The sequence below is a fragment of the Pecten maximus genome, chromosome 3 (assembly GCF_902652985.1).
Source record: "Pecten maximus chromosome 3, xPecMax1.1, whole genome shotgun sequence".
Classification (NCBI taxonomy): Eukaryota; Metazoa; Mollusca; class Bivalvia; order Pectinida; family Pectinidae; genus Pecten; species Pecten maximus.
Genome location: NC_047017.1, coordinates 2,102,459 through 2,120,826, shown reverse-complemented (window position 1 = coordinate 2,120,826; position 18,368 = coordinate 2,102,459). Strand labels below are relative to the sequence as shown.

The window sequence follows — 18,368 nt, the reverse complement described above, 5'->3', positions numbered from 1 at the left end:
AGAGATAGGTTCAATTCAATTAGAGATATCACATGAATACACTTTATCACGTGAATACACTTTATCGCGTGAATACACTTTATCACGTGAATACACTTTATCACATGAATACACTTTATCACGTGAATACACTTTATCACGTGAATACACTTTCACGTGAATACACTTTATCACCGTGAATACACTTTCACGTGAATACACTTTATCACGTGAATATACTTTATCACATGAATACACTTTATCACATGAATACACTTTCACGTGAATACACTTAATCACATAAATACACTTTATACAAATGTTGAATTGATGAAATCAGAGATACACGTCTCTGATGAAATAGATATTTTGAACTTTACATTTGAGTCCGTGTTTCATTTGCCATATATACTTCTCGGTGCCGAATTATAAGACTTCAATGGGCCCAGAGATCCACGAACCTAGATTATGTTTCTATGACAGAAACTGTTCCTTATACCGATAAAAAAAGTACAGCACACGTAAGCAGAGACCTATATACTAGTATATAGGTCTCTGACGGCCTATATACTAGTATATAGGTCTCTGACGTAAGTCCGCGTTTGGATGAAAACAATGTTTGTAATAAGAGTCGCTGCATGTGTCAGTTCTCTTCATATTATGACAAAATTGCGTTTTCTTCATTCATATAAACATTAAATTGATTATATTGAAAAGTAGACAAACATGGTTTTAAGTTATTTGTTATTTTTACGAGTGTGTGTTGTACTCTACTCCTCCAAGAAATTTATTCCACCCCCCCCCCCCCCCCCCCCCATGATAATCATTTTAAAAAATTGCTGTAACATCCAAAAATTACAACAAGTTGTTTTTCATTTTTGGTGGAAGTTACCAGCCTACTTGTATCCAGAGACGTATATACCAGATATACATGTCTCTGATGTATCATAACTGGAAAGAAGTCTCCTGAAATCAATCCCTACAGTACCGTTTCAAAAATATTTTTTGGCTTTCTAAAGACAAAGAAATAGGGAAAATCATATATCTGGCCACTCTCTACCTCTTTTGCAATTTAGTATATGAAATTAACGATAGAAAGACCAACTGACACATTGTATTACACATTTGTCAAAATGTTATAGCTGAGAATCAGATGTTGCTCACCAATTTCGTTACACTGAATCAGGTCTATGTAACCGATAAACTGTTGTAGGTAACCCTACGCGGTGTTACGGCGATGTCATCTGCTCTGTTTCCGGTAATGGATGTTTCTCGTGTTGTTCGTTCAACGTTCTAGAAAGATAAATGGCTGAAGCGTTTTCCTTCGATCCAGGTAAATTTTACCGTGTTATTGACCTTTAACAGGTAGATGATACTCCGAAATATTCTTACAATTATCAGTCTAACTGGTACAGCGCATCCTATATGCCTCGAGCAGTCGAGCTGTTACATCTTATCAATATCATGCATCGTCTTTTTTTTCTCTTTTTTTTTAACGTTTAAGCTTAAAAAATCTATTGTAGTTTTTGTCAGAGAGTTACGCAAGACCATTAGGTCCGTTTAGTGCTTATTTTGGACAACAGCCCAGCTCGTTTCATAGAAATCCGATCGCGACCTACTGTAGGCCTACATTTTGTAGGTATTGATCAGTATTGTTTCAGTAGGCCTATTAAAAAAACAAGCAAGTAAAAAACCTATTTGGCGTTCATCAGTCTATAAAAAAATAAAAACTAACAAAAACCGCAAATCCATATAACGAGCAAATAATACGAACATACCAACAAAAATATTAATTTGATAAACTTAAAGTAGATCTACAAGAAGACCAAGCGTTTTGCAAGGGTAAGCATTGTTTGCTTCATTGATCATGACTAGGCCTACACCATGTAAATATGTCAATCAGACCTAGGTTATGTAAACCTTCAGTCAGTTTTGATAGGCGGAATATGTTCAAACATATATTTTTTGGCTATTTGCTGGGACAATGTCCAGGGGAGCTAGCTATTATATAAGCAATAGGCCTACAGTAGGGTTTCCATCAAACGAGCTGGCATGGGCTGTTTAACCAGAGTTGTCCGTAATAATAGCTGGTGTTGTTGGCATCCGTAGACATCTAGGTTAAAGTTTTTATAAAACAGTGTTGTGTAGTACTAATGAGGATACAGGTATTTGACAAATGTGTTCCTTGTGACAGGATGTTTCCATTGGTACTACATTTTCGGACATGCAGACTTTGACTGTGACCTACATCTAAAAAACTAATTCAGAATTCCAACCCACTTGCAGAGCTATATGTTGTCTTCTGAGAACTCTTGTTCAATAAATACAATGATTTAGCTAATGATAGTTCACACTCTGATTGTATATAATTTAATTGACCCTGATTTACATAATCCAAACTTGTTAACAGACCTATATAATAACTCTCTGTAATAGATCTCTGGTCAATTGCAGTTCTAACATAAAGTAAGATTTTTTTCAGCAAACTCAATTTGTGATTAGCACGCCCTGGAAAATACCAAGACTTCACACGTTTAGGGTAATGGGTTGTACGTATACGTGTACATGTGATCATTGTTGTACAAGTTGTGCTTTAGTTGGGTATTTTGTGATAATCCAATTGACTGAATTGCATTTTACATGTAAATTAAGTTAAGAATTTACATAATATTGTTTCAGTGTGTCATCCTTACAAGTCAGATATTAACTGAAAAGATGTAACAATATTCTTCCAAATTTTTCTATAGTAATTTCTATTTCTCCTTATATTATACAGGTCCTCTGGGTCTCTTGTTTCAATATGCTGTTGAGACTCAAAGTTAATATTTTGAACCAAATCAAATGTTACTGTACAAACTAATTATCCTCTCAGGCACTTGATCATGTTTCAATTCTACATGTGTATATGAAAACTGCTCTAGCCTTGCAATACATTTATACATACATACGTTTCTATTATTTCACTGCTGGTTTTAGCTGTCCAGAGGTTTACTGCAGTAAAACTATTGTAATTTGTTTCTGTCTGATATAGTGAGGATTTAATTATCACACATTTTATTCTTTACAGAAAAAAACTATGATGAAGCTACCCTGGCACAGCAAAGAAAAATTGAAAAAGAGGTAAATATACATGGGTTAACCTAGGATTTGGGGGATATATTATGACATTTACTATACTAGGGGAAATGAAGGCCTGCAGTGTCAAGATTAAACAAGTAGTGTCACTGGGTTAAAGGTCAAGGTAAGATTTTGTTTCTATTAGCTGAAAAATATATTCCTATAGGCTATATATATATAGCTATGACATTATGAAGCAAAGTTAGTCATACTTAAACAAATAGTCATGATAATTATAAACTGACCAAAGGGTAAAGTCATGATCACTGGGTCAAAGGTCAAGCTCAAATTTTGTATATTTCTACTGATGAACATTTTTTTACAACACCATAAAGCAATTATAGTCAGAAATAAACAAAGCACCACTGTCCAAATGTAAAGTCTCAAGGTTTAAAATCAGGGTCATGATCAAATATTTTACCTTTTCACTAATGAATATTTTTGTTGATCAGTATTAACAGGGAATCACCGGTAATGACCAAAGGTTGTCTCTCGGCCGCGCGCACGATTAAAGGTCAAAGTAACCTTTTGTATACTTTTACTGATGAACATTTTGTACTGACATTTTAAAACAAAGTTGGTTTGTATTAGGAGCATAAGTAATTAAACTAAATATGGAATAACTTTCATGAGAGAGCTCTATAAATATATAAGTTCAACATGTTCATGTTCTCTATAATTATAAAGAGGAATGTTTATTAGGAGGGATATGAAGAACGAGAATTCACATAGAATGTTGCCCAAAATGTTTTGCTTCAGTGAGTGTGCATGTATACATTTCACATAAGAGAATTATCACCATGAAGTTATTTAATTACATGTTGATGATTCACCATGATTAGATTTTGCTGTAAATTCCAGCTCCTCTTGCAACTGGATACATTTTAGGAAATGACTATCACAAATGTTTTTTTCTTCTTTTTCATCAAGATTGCTGAGAACCAAGCTCTTGTGAGTTTGGTGGTTGATTTTGACACCATCAGTGCTGATTATTCAAAAGAGGATGAGACATACTTAGGGAAAATCCAGGTATGAACATTTTAAACTACATGGTAACTTTCTATTTTTAGCTCACCTTTCTGAAAGGCAGGTAATTAACTTATGCCGTAATTCCTGGCCTGTCGATGTCAACTTTCCTTTTGATAACTTCTTCTCAATAACCTAGATGCCCAGAGACTTTGAGATTTTGCTATTTTTAACAAAAAAAAAAAAATAAATCTTTTAGATCTTTCTTACATTTCACCTGTTGGTTCTTCTAGACATCAAATCATTATAGTAGAGAAAAGATCAGTCTTACATGGAACCAATAAAGATCAGTCTGACATAGAACCAATAAAGACCAGTCTGACATAGAACCAATAAAGATCAGTCTGACATAGAACCAATAAAGATCAGTCTTACATAGGACCATTTAAGATCAGTCTTACATGGAACCAATAAAGATCAGTCTTACATGGAACCAATAAAGATCAGTCTGACATGGAACCAATAAAGATCTGTCTTACATAGAACCAATAAAGATCAGTCTGACATGGAACCAATAAAGATCTGTCTTACATAGAACCAGTAAAGATCAGTCTGACATGGAACCAATAAAGATCAGTCTTACATAGAACCAGTAAAGATCAGTCTGACATAGGACCAATAAAGATCAGTCTTACATAGAACCAGTAAAGATCAGTCTGACATGGAACCAATAAAGATCAGTCTTACATAGAACCAGTAAAGATCAGTCTTACATAGAACCAATAAAGATCAGTCTGACATGGAACCAATAAAGATCTGTCTTACATGGAACCAATAAAGATCAGTCTTACATGGAACCAATAAAGATCATTCAATGTTGGGTACCATATGCAAAATGTATTCCCTTTGTTTGAATGATCTCTCTTCCTTCATGCGCTGACCAATATGAAGGTGACTTGTTTTTATTTTCAGGATTTAAAAAGCAAGTACAAATGTGTAAGAAAAACAAGAGGTGATGGCAACTGTTTCTACCGTGCATTTGGGTTTGCTTACCTAGAACAATTACTGTCTTCTCCAGAGGATTTTGCTAGGTTTGTTGAATTTGTTAAAGTTGCTCTATATCAAAAGGATTCTGATATGTCATCCATGTTTTCTGTCCATCGTTCCTTTGTCCACCGGTCCAGCCGAAATTTATTCTAATCGCTTTCTGTCTGTTGTTATGTGACTGTTAACAATTTATATTTCAACTCCTCAGAAATCCCTAGACCAATTTCAATGAAATTCTGCAGAAACCTTCCATGGCCAAATTGTAAACTTCATATTCCCTGGGTTTCACATTTCCCAGTTGGGAAAATCCAAGATTATGAAATAGAAAATTGAGTATTGAATTGGGATACTTCAACACACACAAGTGTCTTATTAGTAACACAATTTAATACCCTGGTAGTTAGCTTAGAAAATAAGTGATTTGAGAAAAAATTGTTTGGTTTTGTGTTGTTTGATATCCTATAAACAGCTTTGGTAATTTAATTCCCATAAAAGCTGTAAGCAAGTGGGTGAGTGTATGTTTTTGGAGGCAGCAGAATGTTTGTGTTTTCCTACTTGTGGAATGAAAGTGTCAGAAACATGCAGTATTAATTACATTAATTTTTTTTTTTTAGGTTTAAGGAGGTGGCTTCCAAGAGTAAGGATGAACTAGTCAGTCTGGGGTTTCCACAGTTTACTATCGAGGACTTCTATGATACTGTAAGTATAGCTGGACACACAGCAATTTTGGTTCCCCTTGGTCAGTCTGGGGTTTCCACAGTTTACTATAGAGGATTTCTATGATACTGTAAGTATAGCTGGACACACAGCAATTTTGGTTCCCCTTGGTCAGTCTGGGGTTTCCACAGTTTACTATAGAGGATTTCTATGATACTGTAAGTATAGCTGGACACAGTAATTTTGGTTCCTCTTGGTCAGTTTAGGGTCCCATAGTTTACTATAGAGGACTTCAATAATATTGTAAGTATGTATAGATTTTGGTGGAAAGGTCAAAGACAAAGTTGACCATGGCTCTTGAAGGGAGAGGTTTAGAAGTAAAACAAATCAAAACTAACAAAAGAAGATTGCACCAGTACATTTACATTTTCTGTCAGCCAAGCAAATATGGAGGTGGAAGGAAACAAGAGTCATATCATAGTAAATTCTAAATTAATAATTTTCTTCCTTGGGATTGTTTTTGAATTCGAAATATCAAACTTCAACCTCAGCTATATGGGCAGATATGTTCTTGCTGATTATGGAAGATATATATAATGCCACAAGAGGGGGCCCTTGCTGACCTGTCAGTATTTTAGTTCTAGCTGTGACTATATACATTATCATAATTTTGTGGTTAATCTAACCGTAGGTAGGTAAAGACTCCAGTTCCAGACTTCAGGTAAATCTAGTGTTAAAGATTTATTTTTGAATAGTTAAATAACATGAAATAATAATGCATATAGCATTTAAGTATATACAGTGGACCCTCGATAATCCGAACACCTTCGTTCCCAGTCCAAACCGTCCGGATTACGAGTTTTCCGGACTGCCGAATTTCGTGTACCAGGTCAAAAAAATTGTCATGTAAGAGTTATCTCCCTTGATTATATACAATCCGGGACGTTTCATAAACACGTCAGACTTGTCAGACTTTTTAACAATAAATATACTTATGTTTCTGATATGATTCTTGTTTTGTTTTGTAGAAAGTAAAAAATAAACTATGTTTTTAAAAGAACATGTAAAGTGAAAATCGTTTTATTTATAGCGGGCATATGTGACCTACAAACAACACACGTGTCACGTCCCGGAGGTTCACAATCAAGTAGAAATTACAAACGTTAAATACCTTAAATAAAATACCCGGATTTTACAACTTACCGTCAGTCCATGGTTTTTTATGATTTTTACGTACCAGAAACCCCAAGCTATCTATTTAAAAGTACGCGACACCAGCAAGAACTACCCAAGATGTCCGATAATTATTAAACCCGTATTCACTTAACAATGTGACGCTTAGTTAAGTATCAGACGACTATTGACTAATTTGTGTGTAATCAACCCAGTTCTTGTGATCACTGCTTAATATGTAAATGTGTATGTAATTAATAACATGCATCTTTCAATGAGTCGTCGTTTCACGTAACGGTGTTACAAAGCCGATATCCGTGTTTACCCAATAAAAGTGTTAATGATGTTAATTACCGATCATAAATTTATTACATGTATTTGAGATTGATTAATTATCGTATCACGTACTGTATGGTTGTGCATAAATTCTGTAACATTTAGGTCGTAGAGAAAAAGCAACGTACCGTTATAAAAACAAAAGCTACACATCGTAACACAGGTAAACACCCGGGGCTATGACCTGGCAGCGGTCTCTATGACTACGCACAGTGTCAAGCGATAGTCTGTACAGCTGTCGACACGGGTGACTTGCCCCGGCATTTTTTTCTCCTCGTGGTGAAAAAATCGTCCGGATTAATGAGGGAAATTTATTATGAAAAGTACGTTCCGTTCCCAAAATGGGCTTCCGGAATCGGAATCCGAATTTCCGGACTGGTGAGTACAAATAACGTTACGGAAATCCGTTCCCGTGCATTTCCGTCCGGACTGTGAGTTTTCCGGACTATCGGCGTCCGGATTATCGCGGGTCCACTGTATTATAAAGATATTATAATCATTGTATAACTGAAAAAATGATATATTTGTTTGCAGTTCATGGAGGTTGTGGAGAAGGTTGGTGTTCCATGTACAAATGAAGAACTACATGAAACATTCATTGACCAGGGAACTTCTGATTACCTTGTGGTATATCTCAGGTAAATTCTCACCCTTCTGTGTTCTATCTCAGGTAAATTCTCACCCTTCAGATAATCTGGTGGTATATCTCAGGTAAATTCTCAACCATCTGATAATCTTGTGGTATATCTCAGGTAAATTCTCACCCTTCTGACAATCTGGTGGTATATCTCAGGTAAATTCTCACCCTTCTGATAATCTGGTGGTATATCTCAGGTAAATTCTCACCCTTCTGTGTTCTATCTCAGGTAAATTCTCAACCTTCTGATAATCTTGTGGTATATCTCAGGTAAATTCTCACCCTTCTGACAATCTGGTGTTATATCTCAGGTAAATTCTCACCCTTCTGATAATCTGGTGTTATATCTCAGGTAAATTCTCCCCCTTCTGACAATCTGGTGTCATATCTCAGGTAAATTCTTACCCTTCTGTGTTATATCTCAGGTAAATTCTCACCCTTCTGATAATCTGGTGTTATATCTCAGGTAAATTCTTACCCTTCTGACAATCTGGTGTTACATCTCAGATAAATTCTCACACTTCTGTGTTCTATTTCAGGTAAATTCTCACCCTTCTGTGTTCTATCTCAGGTAAATTCTCCCCCTTCTGACAATCTGGTGTTCTATCTCAGGTAAATTCTTACCCTTCTGACAATCTGGTGTTATATCTCAGGTAAATTCTTACCCTTCTGACAATCTGGTGTTCTGTCTCAGGTAAATTCTCACTCTTCTGACAATCTGGTGTGATATTCCAGGTAAATTCTCACACTTCTGACAATCTGGTGTCATATCTCAGGTAAATTCTTACCCTTCTGAAAAATCTGGTGTGATATCCCAGGTAAATTCTCACCCTTTTGATAACCTGGTGTCATATCTCAGGTAAATTCTCACACTTCTGATAATCTGGTGTTATATCTCAGGTAAATTCTTACCCTTCTGATAATATCACAAAATAGATTGGTATTATCCGCTTTAAATTAACTTTTGCCTCATTTTATTGTAGATTACTAGTGTCTGGGTATCTTCAGAAAGAGGCAGATTTTTTCCAAAATTTCATCGAAGGAGGAAGAACTGTCAAAGAATTTTGTAATCAGGTATATATATGATGATTGGTTTGAAGTGAAAAATCTTTACATTCAATACATTTATCCAGTGAATTATCAAAAACTGATTCATCAAATTTTTGGTGAAGAGGAACCAATTTTATATAAATGGTGGGTATTACTTGCTCACTTGGCCCAAAGGGTGGTGAGCTTATGCCAATGACGCAGCCTTCGTTCCTCTGTCTGTTCTTCTGTCAACATTTTCTTTAAAATGCTCCTAGTCCTGAACACTTGAATGCATTTTGATGAAATTTAGTCTGTTGCATCATTGGGAAAAGGTGATCCAATTTTGTATAAATGAAGGGTGTGTCTCCTCTGGGGCCGGAAGGGTGGGGATAAATAGAGAAAATAGAGGCTAATATTTAAATCACCACAAGTCCAGAACAACTGAATAGATTTTGATGACATTTGGTCTGGAGCATTATTGGGCAAAGGAGATCCAGTATTTTATAATTGGGAAATGTGGCTCCCTGGGGACTTAGGGAAATGACCCAAAAAGGGAAAATATAGCAAAAAATAATTTAAAATTCATTATTAAGAATACATATAACAGCATTTGATCCAGATTTGATTTGAATCTACCGTAACTTTAATTGGAGTATTTTGCCTTGATTACTTGAATGTCCAGGTGAGTGATGCAGGCCCTCTTAGCCTCTTTTTAAATCTTCATCATCTTGGTCTGAAGTAGAAAAAAAAAGGAGAAAATACGCCATAACTTATGAGATAGCAGTTTAAAGATATGGATCGAGAGCATATCACAAAAGATTGAAAATACACCATATCTTTAGAGATAGCAGTTTTAAAATATGGAGCATATCACATGTCTTACTACTAGTTAAAGTAAAAGAAATGCTTAAAACCTTAATGAATATGCACAATTCTCCCTTAATGTACAAGTTAGATAGCCGAGAGGACTTATACATCATATACATGAAGGTATTATCCATAAATGATTGATGTTACTATTTTCGATCCATATGTTTCTGCAATAATTTCTCAATAACCCATCTTTTCTCAATTACAGGAAGTTGAACCTATGGGAAAAGAGAGCGACCATCTTCAGGTAATGGCCTTAACCTCTGCATTAGGTGTGGCAGTACGAGTTGTATATATGGATCGAGGAGACAGTGGCCATTGTAATCACCATGACTTTCCAGAGGAATCAAAACCTTCTGTGTACCTCTTATATCGACCTGGACACTATGATATTCTGTATTCCTGACAGCAAAACTACTATCGTTTCTCATCAATGAACTTTTTTCCTCTTGTCACGTTGGATTTCATTTATACTGGTCTCATGACTTATACCAGGCATTGATATCATCAAATTCATACCTCTTTTTTATGGCTGTGTATCGTTTCAGTCTACTGTGAGAGTTGATATTTCCGAAATGTGATTCTAGTTCATCTGGAAGATTAAATCAGCTGTTGGTCACCTCATCTGATCATTTTCAAAAAATCTAGATTAATCTTATTTAATTAAAAGTGCTGAAACTATGCAAACATATGAATATATTATGTGTTACTTATGTCTAACATATCTACTCGGCAAGCCCCTGCGCCCCCTAGAGGGGCTGCGGTGGTCGGGTGGTTAAGGTGTACCAACACTTTAACACTAGCCCTCCACCACTGGGTTGCGAGTTCGAAACCTACGTGGGGCAGTTGCCAGGTACTGACTGTAGGCCGGTGGTTTTTCTCCGGGTACTCCGGCTTTCCTCCACCTCCAAAACCTGGCATGTCCTTAAATGACCCTGGCTGTTAATAGGACGTTAAACAAAAACAAACCAAACCCCTGCCCCCAGAAACAATGTGACAAGCCCCTGTGCTGATGTATGAGGAAACACACTAAACTATCATTTTAGCTCAGGCAGGAAGTGCCAGTGAACTTATTGTATGGTGCATGAGTGGTCAGCTGTATCCGTCAACTTAAAACTTCTTCCTGCTTTGGAGTGCTATGAAATTTTCTCACACCAATAACCTTGATCTATTTTTTTTCGTGACAGCATATTGGCAATGAATTGGTTTATAGAAATCCAAGAGGGATCTTCATTTGAAAACAATAAGCAACTGGTTACTTATATTTGACGAGGAGGTACATGGGAAGAGTACATTAAAGTTTCCTCATATAAATGACCTTGACCTATTTTCAGTGTCAGAGGGGTAAAATATATTAATAATTTCAAGAATCTTGTTCTCAAGTTCAAGATGACCAAGAGGTCCAATATGTTGCCAGAAGGTAACTTGTGCAGAGTGGTATGCAGTTTCCTCATATAAATTTCATTGACCTATTTTCAAGGTCACTGGGGCCAAATAGTTAAAAATTCATTTGTGAGTCTTCTCATGTAAAAAAGCAAGTGCACTCAACTTATAGGTTAGATTCCTGCTTTCGAGTGTTATGGAATTGTCTCACACCAATGACCTTGACCTGTATTTTTTCGTGACAGTATATTGGTGTCTCACACCAATGACCTTGACCTGTATTTTTTCGTGACAGTGTATTGGTGTCTCACACCAATGACCTTGACCTGTATTTTTTCGTGACAGTGTATTGGTGTCTCACACCAATGACCTTGACCTGTATTTTTTCGTGACAGTATATTGGTGTCTTACACCAATGACCTTGACCTGTATTTTTTCGTGACAGTATATTGGTGTCTTACACCAATGACCTTGACCTGTATTTTTTCGTGACAGTATATTGGTAATGCTTTGGTATATAGAAATCACACAAAAAAAAAATCAAAGAGGGATCTTCATTGGTTTTATGTAAAACAGATCTTGTCTCTACAATTATGATTTGATAGCAAGGAGAACCAATATATGAGATCTAATAAGAACTTTCTTTGAACGTGAAATATCAATGCAAAACTTCAATTGTCAAAATCAAAACCAAATTCAATAAAATATTGCAAGAACCTTCCATGGCAAAAGGTAAACCAAAACTGAATTATATGGTCCTCAACCTTCAAGGTGACTGGAGGGAGGGGCAAAAAGGGGTCAAAGCAATTGAAATTTCAAAAATGGGTACCGATGTTTTGCAAGAAGGTACCTGCTATAGAGTGCTATAAAGTTTTCTCATAACAATGAGGCCACGAGGTAAATATGTTGAATCTTATTCTCAAGTTCCAGAAGACCCAGAGGACCTATATTTTGCCAGTAGGTCTTGTGCAATAAAACAATCTTCTTATCAAGTTCACGAAAACCAAGAGGCCTGATATTTTGCCTGTAGATATCCAGGACAGGGCATTATGATGTTTCCTCATATTAGCGTCCTTGACCCGTTTCCAAGGCCACAGGGCCAAATTTCTTTCTTTGAGAATCTTCTTCTGAAGTTCTAGAAAACTTGTGCACAGATGTACTGGTACTCATAAACATCACTAACAAAACGTAAAATTTTGAAATTGCAATTTTGCCAATTTTCTTTAATAAGTTATTACTTGCTTTTTGAGCAATTCAGGCCCTCTGGGCCACTTGTAACATATGCAGTTGTGTTATCACTATATATATCGGAAAGTACTTCATGGAACTTTCTCCGATTTCATTTGCCTTGTTTTCAAATGATTAAGAGGAAAAGGGGAAAGATGAGTCTTACATTGAAAGAGGCATCTTGGTGCCAACCATTAAGTGATTTTAAATATCATTAATGTTCCTTTGTTAGAATCTAGAATGGCAGTTTATGCCCTTGTAAGATGACAATTTCATCATGCGCCATCTGTTGAGTTCCACACTTCCTTGTTCATTCCAATATCGTTAAGGTCAAACAAATTTCAGTTTATTCAATTAAAAATGCACAAGACATATTTATATATAGTTGATGAACTTATAAATACCTTTTGAGGCTGCCTGGCATTATATATTAGTATAAAAAAAAACACCTGAAAAACGATCAATATTACTCCAAACCGCACCAGCGACAACTAATGTGATGGAAATGGGTTTGTGTTGGAGTTATCTCCCTTTGACTTATGTTTGTTTTCCGTGATTATTTGTTGATGCCAAAGTGGGAAGTCTCCCACAAAGGAATTGATGGGAGAATTAATGTGACAACATTTTGACCATGTAGAATTGTTTCTGCATAGTGGCTTTCCTATAGTACCCCAAAATTGTTTTATGCATGTAGTCTAGCAGGATAAAGTATTACCTGTACATATTTCAAAATGTACATCTAGACGCCATGGTTAATGGTATAAGGATAAGGTGAATTTGTCTTTCATTTTTAATCACTTGTAATCTGTTATCTTAAAATATAGGTGGGAATTTGATAAAACTGAAATACTTATTCAAGCAACCATCCAAAATAGTTACAAATATTGATACCATATGTAATATTACAGGAAAGTAGGGGTACCAGTTAGGGCCATTCTGCGACCCCTCAGTGATAAGCGTAATATCACATTATGTTAAGGTCAACTCCATATACACTGTTTATTTTATGCTAGTCAAATCAGATTTTTTTTTTTAATTCTAGCTCATAGAATTTTCATTGTTAAAGTTTATACAAATTCAGTACTGGAGTAAAAATTATATTTTTTTGCAGTTTCCGACAAAGAAGTTATGTTTTTGATGTTCAGTTGAAAATAAAAAACTTCTCTAAAACTACACAGTTGCTATCATTCATATTTGACTGGAAGCATATATAGGTAGTGGGGATTGGAAATTGTACAAATAGAGGGCCTTGACCCCTAAGGGAACTGAAGAGCGGGGCCCAATAGGGTAAATATAGAAAATTCTTCAAAATCCTTGGTCTGAAACATGATTTGATGCAGGGGATTACAGTTTGTATCAATGAGGAGTGGGTCACAATAGGGAAAATATTGCAATTTCTTCTAAATTCTATCGATATGGAAACAGACTGAAGACCAAGAGGTCAAAGCTTGAAGATAAAACCAAAATTAAACCAGACCCAATATTCGAACAAATTCCTTCAGTGTTATAGTGATCAATGGCTGCAACAGTCTGGCAGAAGTGGTAGTAAACATTGAAAGAATGACTCAAAAGCACCATGAGGAAAAACTGGAAAGACTTATATACCAAGGAAATTCAACACAACATGTAGGTTACAGAATACAGGTAATGATCTCGTGGCGATATGTACCGTGTATTGTATACAGGTATGGAAGTTTGTGAACGTTTTTTACAGGGAAACTGAATCATTAGTGTGATAGAATATATAAGTATAGTCCTGGGCGTCGCTGTATAGTGAACTCTGAAGATCGCAAATTACACAAAGTATGATTGAAGACAAATTAAGGAGAGGGTGCAAAAAAAAAAATCCAAAAAACAAAGAAAAACAAACGAAAAAGAACAAAACAAATAAACAAGAATTAAAAAGAAAAAATAATATAGAATCTACAAGTTTTAGACGGCACACACCAGCTTATGACGATTATACTTATTCTCGGCGACACCTACAAGTTTTCGACAACCAGCATCATTTTTTGAGAGGCAAACTTAAAATCAAGGATAGCTACTAATTTCAGACAACGAGCACTAATTTTTATGACCTTGTAGAGAAGCACTAATTTCCTATAGTTGCTGTACAATACGCCTATGCACGAATTTCTTTTTAGCAGAAAACATTCATTAAATATATATTGCATTGTGTAGAACGTCGAATGATCACGGAAGCCAATTTAATCGTTCAACTGCTTAACATATACATCGATCTCGCTTTTCGTAATTATCGGTACATTAAAACAACTATACATCACGAAAGCCACTCTAAATGAGTTATGAGATACTGCCAAGATTTTAAAAGATTATGCCATACAACACCAATAAAAAAACTTTACACGAGATTAAAAATATCCGTCTCCGCACGGTACATCAAAAATTCTTTCAGTGCAGCTTCTGTTTGTTATTAAGCTTATTTAAATTTAGAAACATTGCTTACTGCTTTTATCACGTATATCCTTATAGTTGGGGACATAATAAATATAACCTTTACACGAATTAGCTTACCCTCGATCTCATCAGCACAGAAACGGCAAGTTCAATCGGTTTCTCCATGGGAAGATCATTCTGTCGGATTCCAAGGGAACGACTCCACAGCAAAATTTATCGAGGGCATTTTACGGCGAGACCTTGGGAGAGGGGTCACTTTAAGAAACTCTTCACAAACAAATGAGTCTTTAAATTTGTCTTAAGTTTATTTCCTCTCATCTCCCGCTGGTTGACCGCCTTATATTCCGAATGTCCTTTAGTCCGAAGGCCCCATAGTCCGAATATTGGTAAATATTGCAATGTAGATAAATGGTTATATACATGTATGAAAGGTTTCCCATTGTGTATAACATGTATATTACGAGTATGACAGAATGTATAATTGAAATCCGAAAGAAAAATAACCTCTTTGTGCCAAAACGCGCGGGGATCAATAGTATAATGTTTTATTGACTTTAAACATATTTTAATGCCAATTTAATTGTGGCAAAGGTTAGGCACACGTTTTTTTTTTCAACTTGTGGACGCCCTCTCGCAACATACAAATATATTACATGAAATCATTGAGGTAGCATCATAAACATAAAGTAGATATATAGATTATTTTAGATAGGCACAGGTATGCAAGAAAGAGTACAAGAATACATATAAAAATCTATTGCTGGATTTTATGTAGCTTTGCACATGTCAGAAAACAAGAGAGTTTAGGTCTACAGAAATATCTAACAAGTTCCAACTACGAATAGTGGAAGGTGTAAACGAGAGATTCGTTTGAGAAAGCCCAAATGGTGGAACCCGATATTCACTGTTATTTCTAAGAACGTATCGGTTACTTTCTGCAACTGTAGGTGGAAGAAAATCATTTAAATAATCCGGAGATAACTTATTATGCATATTATATAAAAGTTGGAGTTTTTGTTTTTTACGTTTTCGACAATTTGAAGGTATCTAAACCAGTTTCAAAATGTAGATCTTGTATACGCGCATACGAGGGAAGGCCTGTTATGATACGGGCAGCTTCCCTTTTGAGCTTTCTCTAACAATTCAGTTTCAAATTTAGTACAACCATCCAACGCATATTCTATATCTTTAAAAGATTATTTCGATTTAGCAAAAAAAAATGACTACATTAATTTTCTTCATAACCGAACTGTATATGGCATTCAATCACCATTTATATACATACTCGACCAAGCAGTCTGACGACGACCATCCATCAGAAATTGTCCGTCAGTCGTCCAGAATTATGTATGATACAAAATGAAGCATGTTATCATTAATAGAACTTCCGCGGAAACAACAATGATGTTCGAAGCATCTCCATAGGGAGTCTATAAACCTTCATGTATAGGCTCTGCAGAGGAGTAGACGGAGCATCTATCAAGGAAACGTTTGTCAGCGGAGCAACAGCGAAGCTGGCACTTCAAGATATTTAAGGCTTGCATCTGTGGCGTTGGTGGCACAGGGGGCTAACTCAATGAAAATGGAATTTACCATACATATTTCGTATTTACTGGATGGACTGGTCAATATACTTAACGACCATATAATGATTTTTTTCAGAAAAATCGAGATTTAAAAAATTATTAAAAAAGTATTTACTGGATGGACTGGTCAATATACTTAACGACCATATGATTTTTTTCAGAAAAATCGAGATTTAAAAAATTATTAAAAAATCGAGGTAATTACTAATAAAACAGTGGACTGGTCAATATACTTAACGACCATATAATGATTTTTTTTCCAGAAAAATCGAGATTTAAAAAATTATTAAAAAATCGAGGTAATTACTAATAAAACTGTTTTATTAGTAATTACCTCGATTTTTTAATAATCTTTTAAATCTCGATTTTTCTGAAAAAAATCATATGGTCGTTAAGTGTATTGACCAGTCCATCCAGTAAATACGAAATATGTATGGATAATTCCATTTTCATTGAGTTAGCCCCCTGTGGTTGGTGGTGGTACTAGTCACGGTCTCGGATGCTATGGTCGTAGATGGCAAAGGACGATCAAAAACTGTACTTGGTTGGAGCACAGACTTGGGAACAGAGGCAGGGTTAAAAGGATATATTCCACTACCACGAAACCCACTACAGATATTTACCATAGTGAGCCCGGCTTCCCAAGCAGCCGTGAACATTTGTGGAAACGTCCACTTGTTTATGATGTTACTTGGAGCTAAAGACAAAAAGTTAGAGCATGTCTGTCCGACCAACTACGGATCGGGTTCCGCGACGGGCGATGACCCAAGATTCTTGAAATAGCGCTCAACAACTGTTGAATTTAACATTCGCGCTCGAACTGTACCAAGTTTTTTTTCAGGTTTTCTCATGCTTATTTCAGGATGTCTCCCCTTGGGACCATACCACCATGCAGTGTTTCGAAGGGGGGTTACGTTGAGAAATCCAGAAATGTTCGCACATTTGCATAAAAATACAGCTCTTGTCAGCAGTTGTTGTCTTAATAAACCAACCCCCTTTCTGCATTTCCAGTAACATTCTTAAGTATATGATTATCATTGGCCCAGTCTAATACTGGTTTCCGTCCGGGTTTATTGTTCAGGTCGAATCGCCATGAAACTCGATCATACAGCGTGGACTTTGGCAACACGTGCCATTTAGCTGCTAATCTTACGGACATCTCCCCAGCTTTAACTGTCCGGACGGCTTCCTCCATGTGTTCATATTTATGTTGATCATATTTGCCATTTCTGTTGGCTACGTATTTCTTGGGCGTTCTGCAAAATCAAAACAAAAATAATTATTAAGTATAAATAGCTTCCGAGGGATTTAGATTTTTTTAGTGGCTGCGTTGGTCCCGACACTTTATCACTAGCCCTCCACCTCTGGGGTGCAAGTTCGAAATCTACGTGTGGCAGTTGCCAGGTGCTGACCATAGGCCGATGGTTTTCTCCGGGTACTCCGGCTTTCCTCCACCTCCTCTGTTAATAGGACGTAAAACAAACCAAACTAAATTAAATAATTTTTCGAAAGTGGCTACCAACTTCTGCCGTCGGTGTCGGAAGAGATTATCATATAAGAATTGAATTTATGTCTTTCTCTCTTTTAAATAACTGACCCATGTCATCATGTAAATTATGTATATTGTCAAATAATATCGGGAATGTTTGTTTGTTTGTTTGTTTTTTTGTATAAGTTAGCAAAGTTGTGCCCAATCCTACTGTATATATTGTATACAAATAAAGTGTTCCAATCTAATTTAAAAGTTTGATTTTCTTAGCCATATGAACAATGTATTTTCAGTCCTCAATTAGGGCGAAGCTATGAGAATATGAATTAAGTGTCTAAATATTCCGGCCACCAATTAAAAATCTCTAGTGTATGTAATTGTTTGTTAAGAACTTTAATTTACCCGAATAAAATGATTATCTGCATAATTAAATTTGTATTAAAATCTACTTACG

At 35.8% G+C, this 18,368-nt stretch overlaps 1 protein-coding gene across 1 annotated transcript; it reads left to right on the top strand.

The window, feature by feature from the left end:
- Positions 1 to 1,191: 1,191 nt before the first annotated feature.
- Positions 1,192 to 10,508, top strand: LOC117322930 (ubiquitin thioesterase OTUB1-like). Its single transcript, XM_033877897.1, has 8 exons — positions 1,192 to 1,312; positions 3,047 to 3,099; positions 4,027 to 4,125; positions 5,035 to 5,153; positions 5,724 to 5,808; positions 7,810 to 7,913; positions 8,896 to 8,986; positions 10,020 to 10,508. The coding sequence occupies exons 1-8, from the start codon at positions 1,285 to 1,287 to the stop codon at positions 10,215 to 10,217; spliced, it is 777 nt and encodes a 258-aa protein (XP_033733788.1). The 5' UTR covers positions 1,192 to 1,284; the 3' UTR covers positions 10,218 to 10,508.
- The last annotated feature ends 7,860 nt before the right edge of the window (positions 10,509 to 18,368 follow it).

Excerpts from the sequence above, each read along its gene's own strand:
- LOC117322930 (XM_033877897.1), top strand. The coding sequence starts at position 1,285 with ATGGCTGAAGCGTTTTCCTTCGATCCAG. Across the intron at positions 1,313-3,046 it reads AGCGTTTTCCTTCGATCCAG|AAAAAAACTATGATGAAGCT; the intron begins GTAAATTTTACC and ends TATTCTTTACAG. Across the intron at positions 4,126-5,034 it reads CATACTTAGGGAAAATCCAG|GATTTAAAAAGCAAGTACAA; the intron begins GTATGAACATTT and ends TTTTATTTTCAG.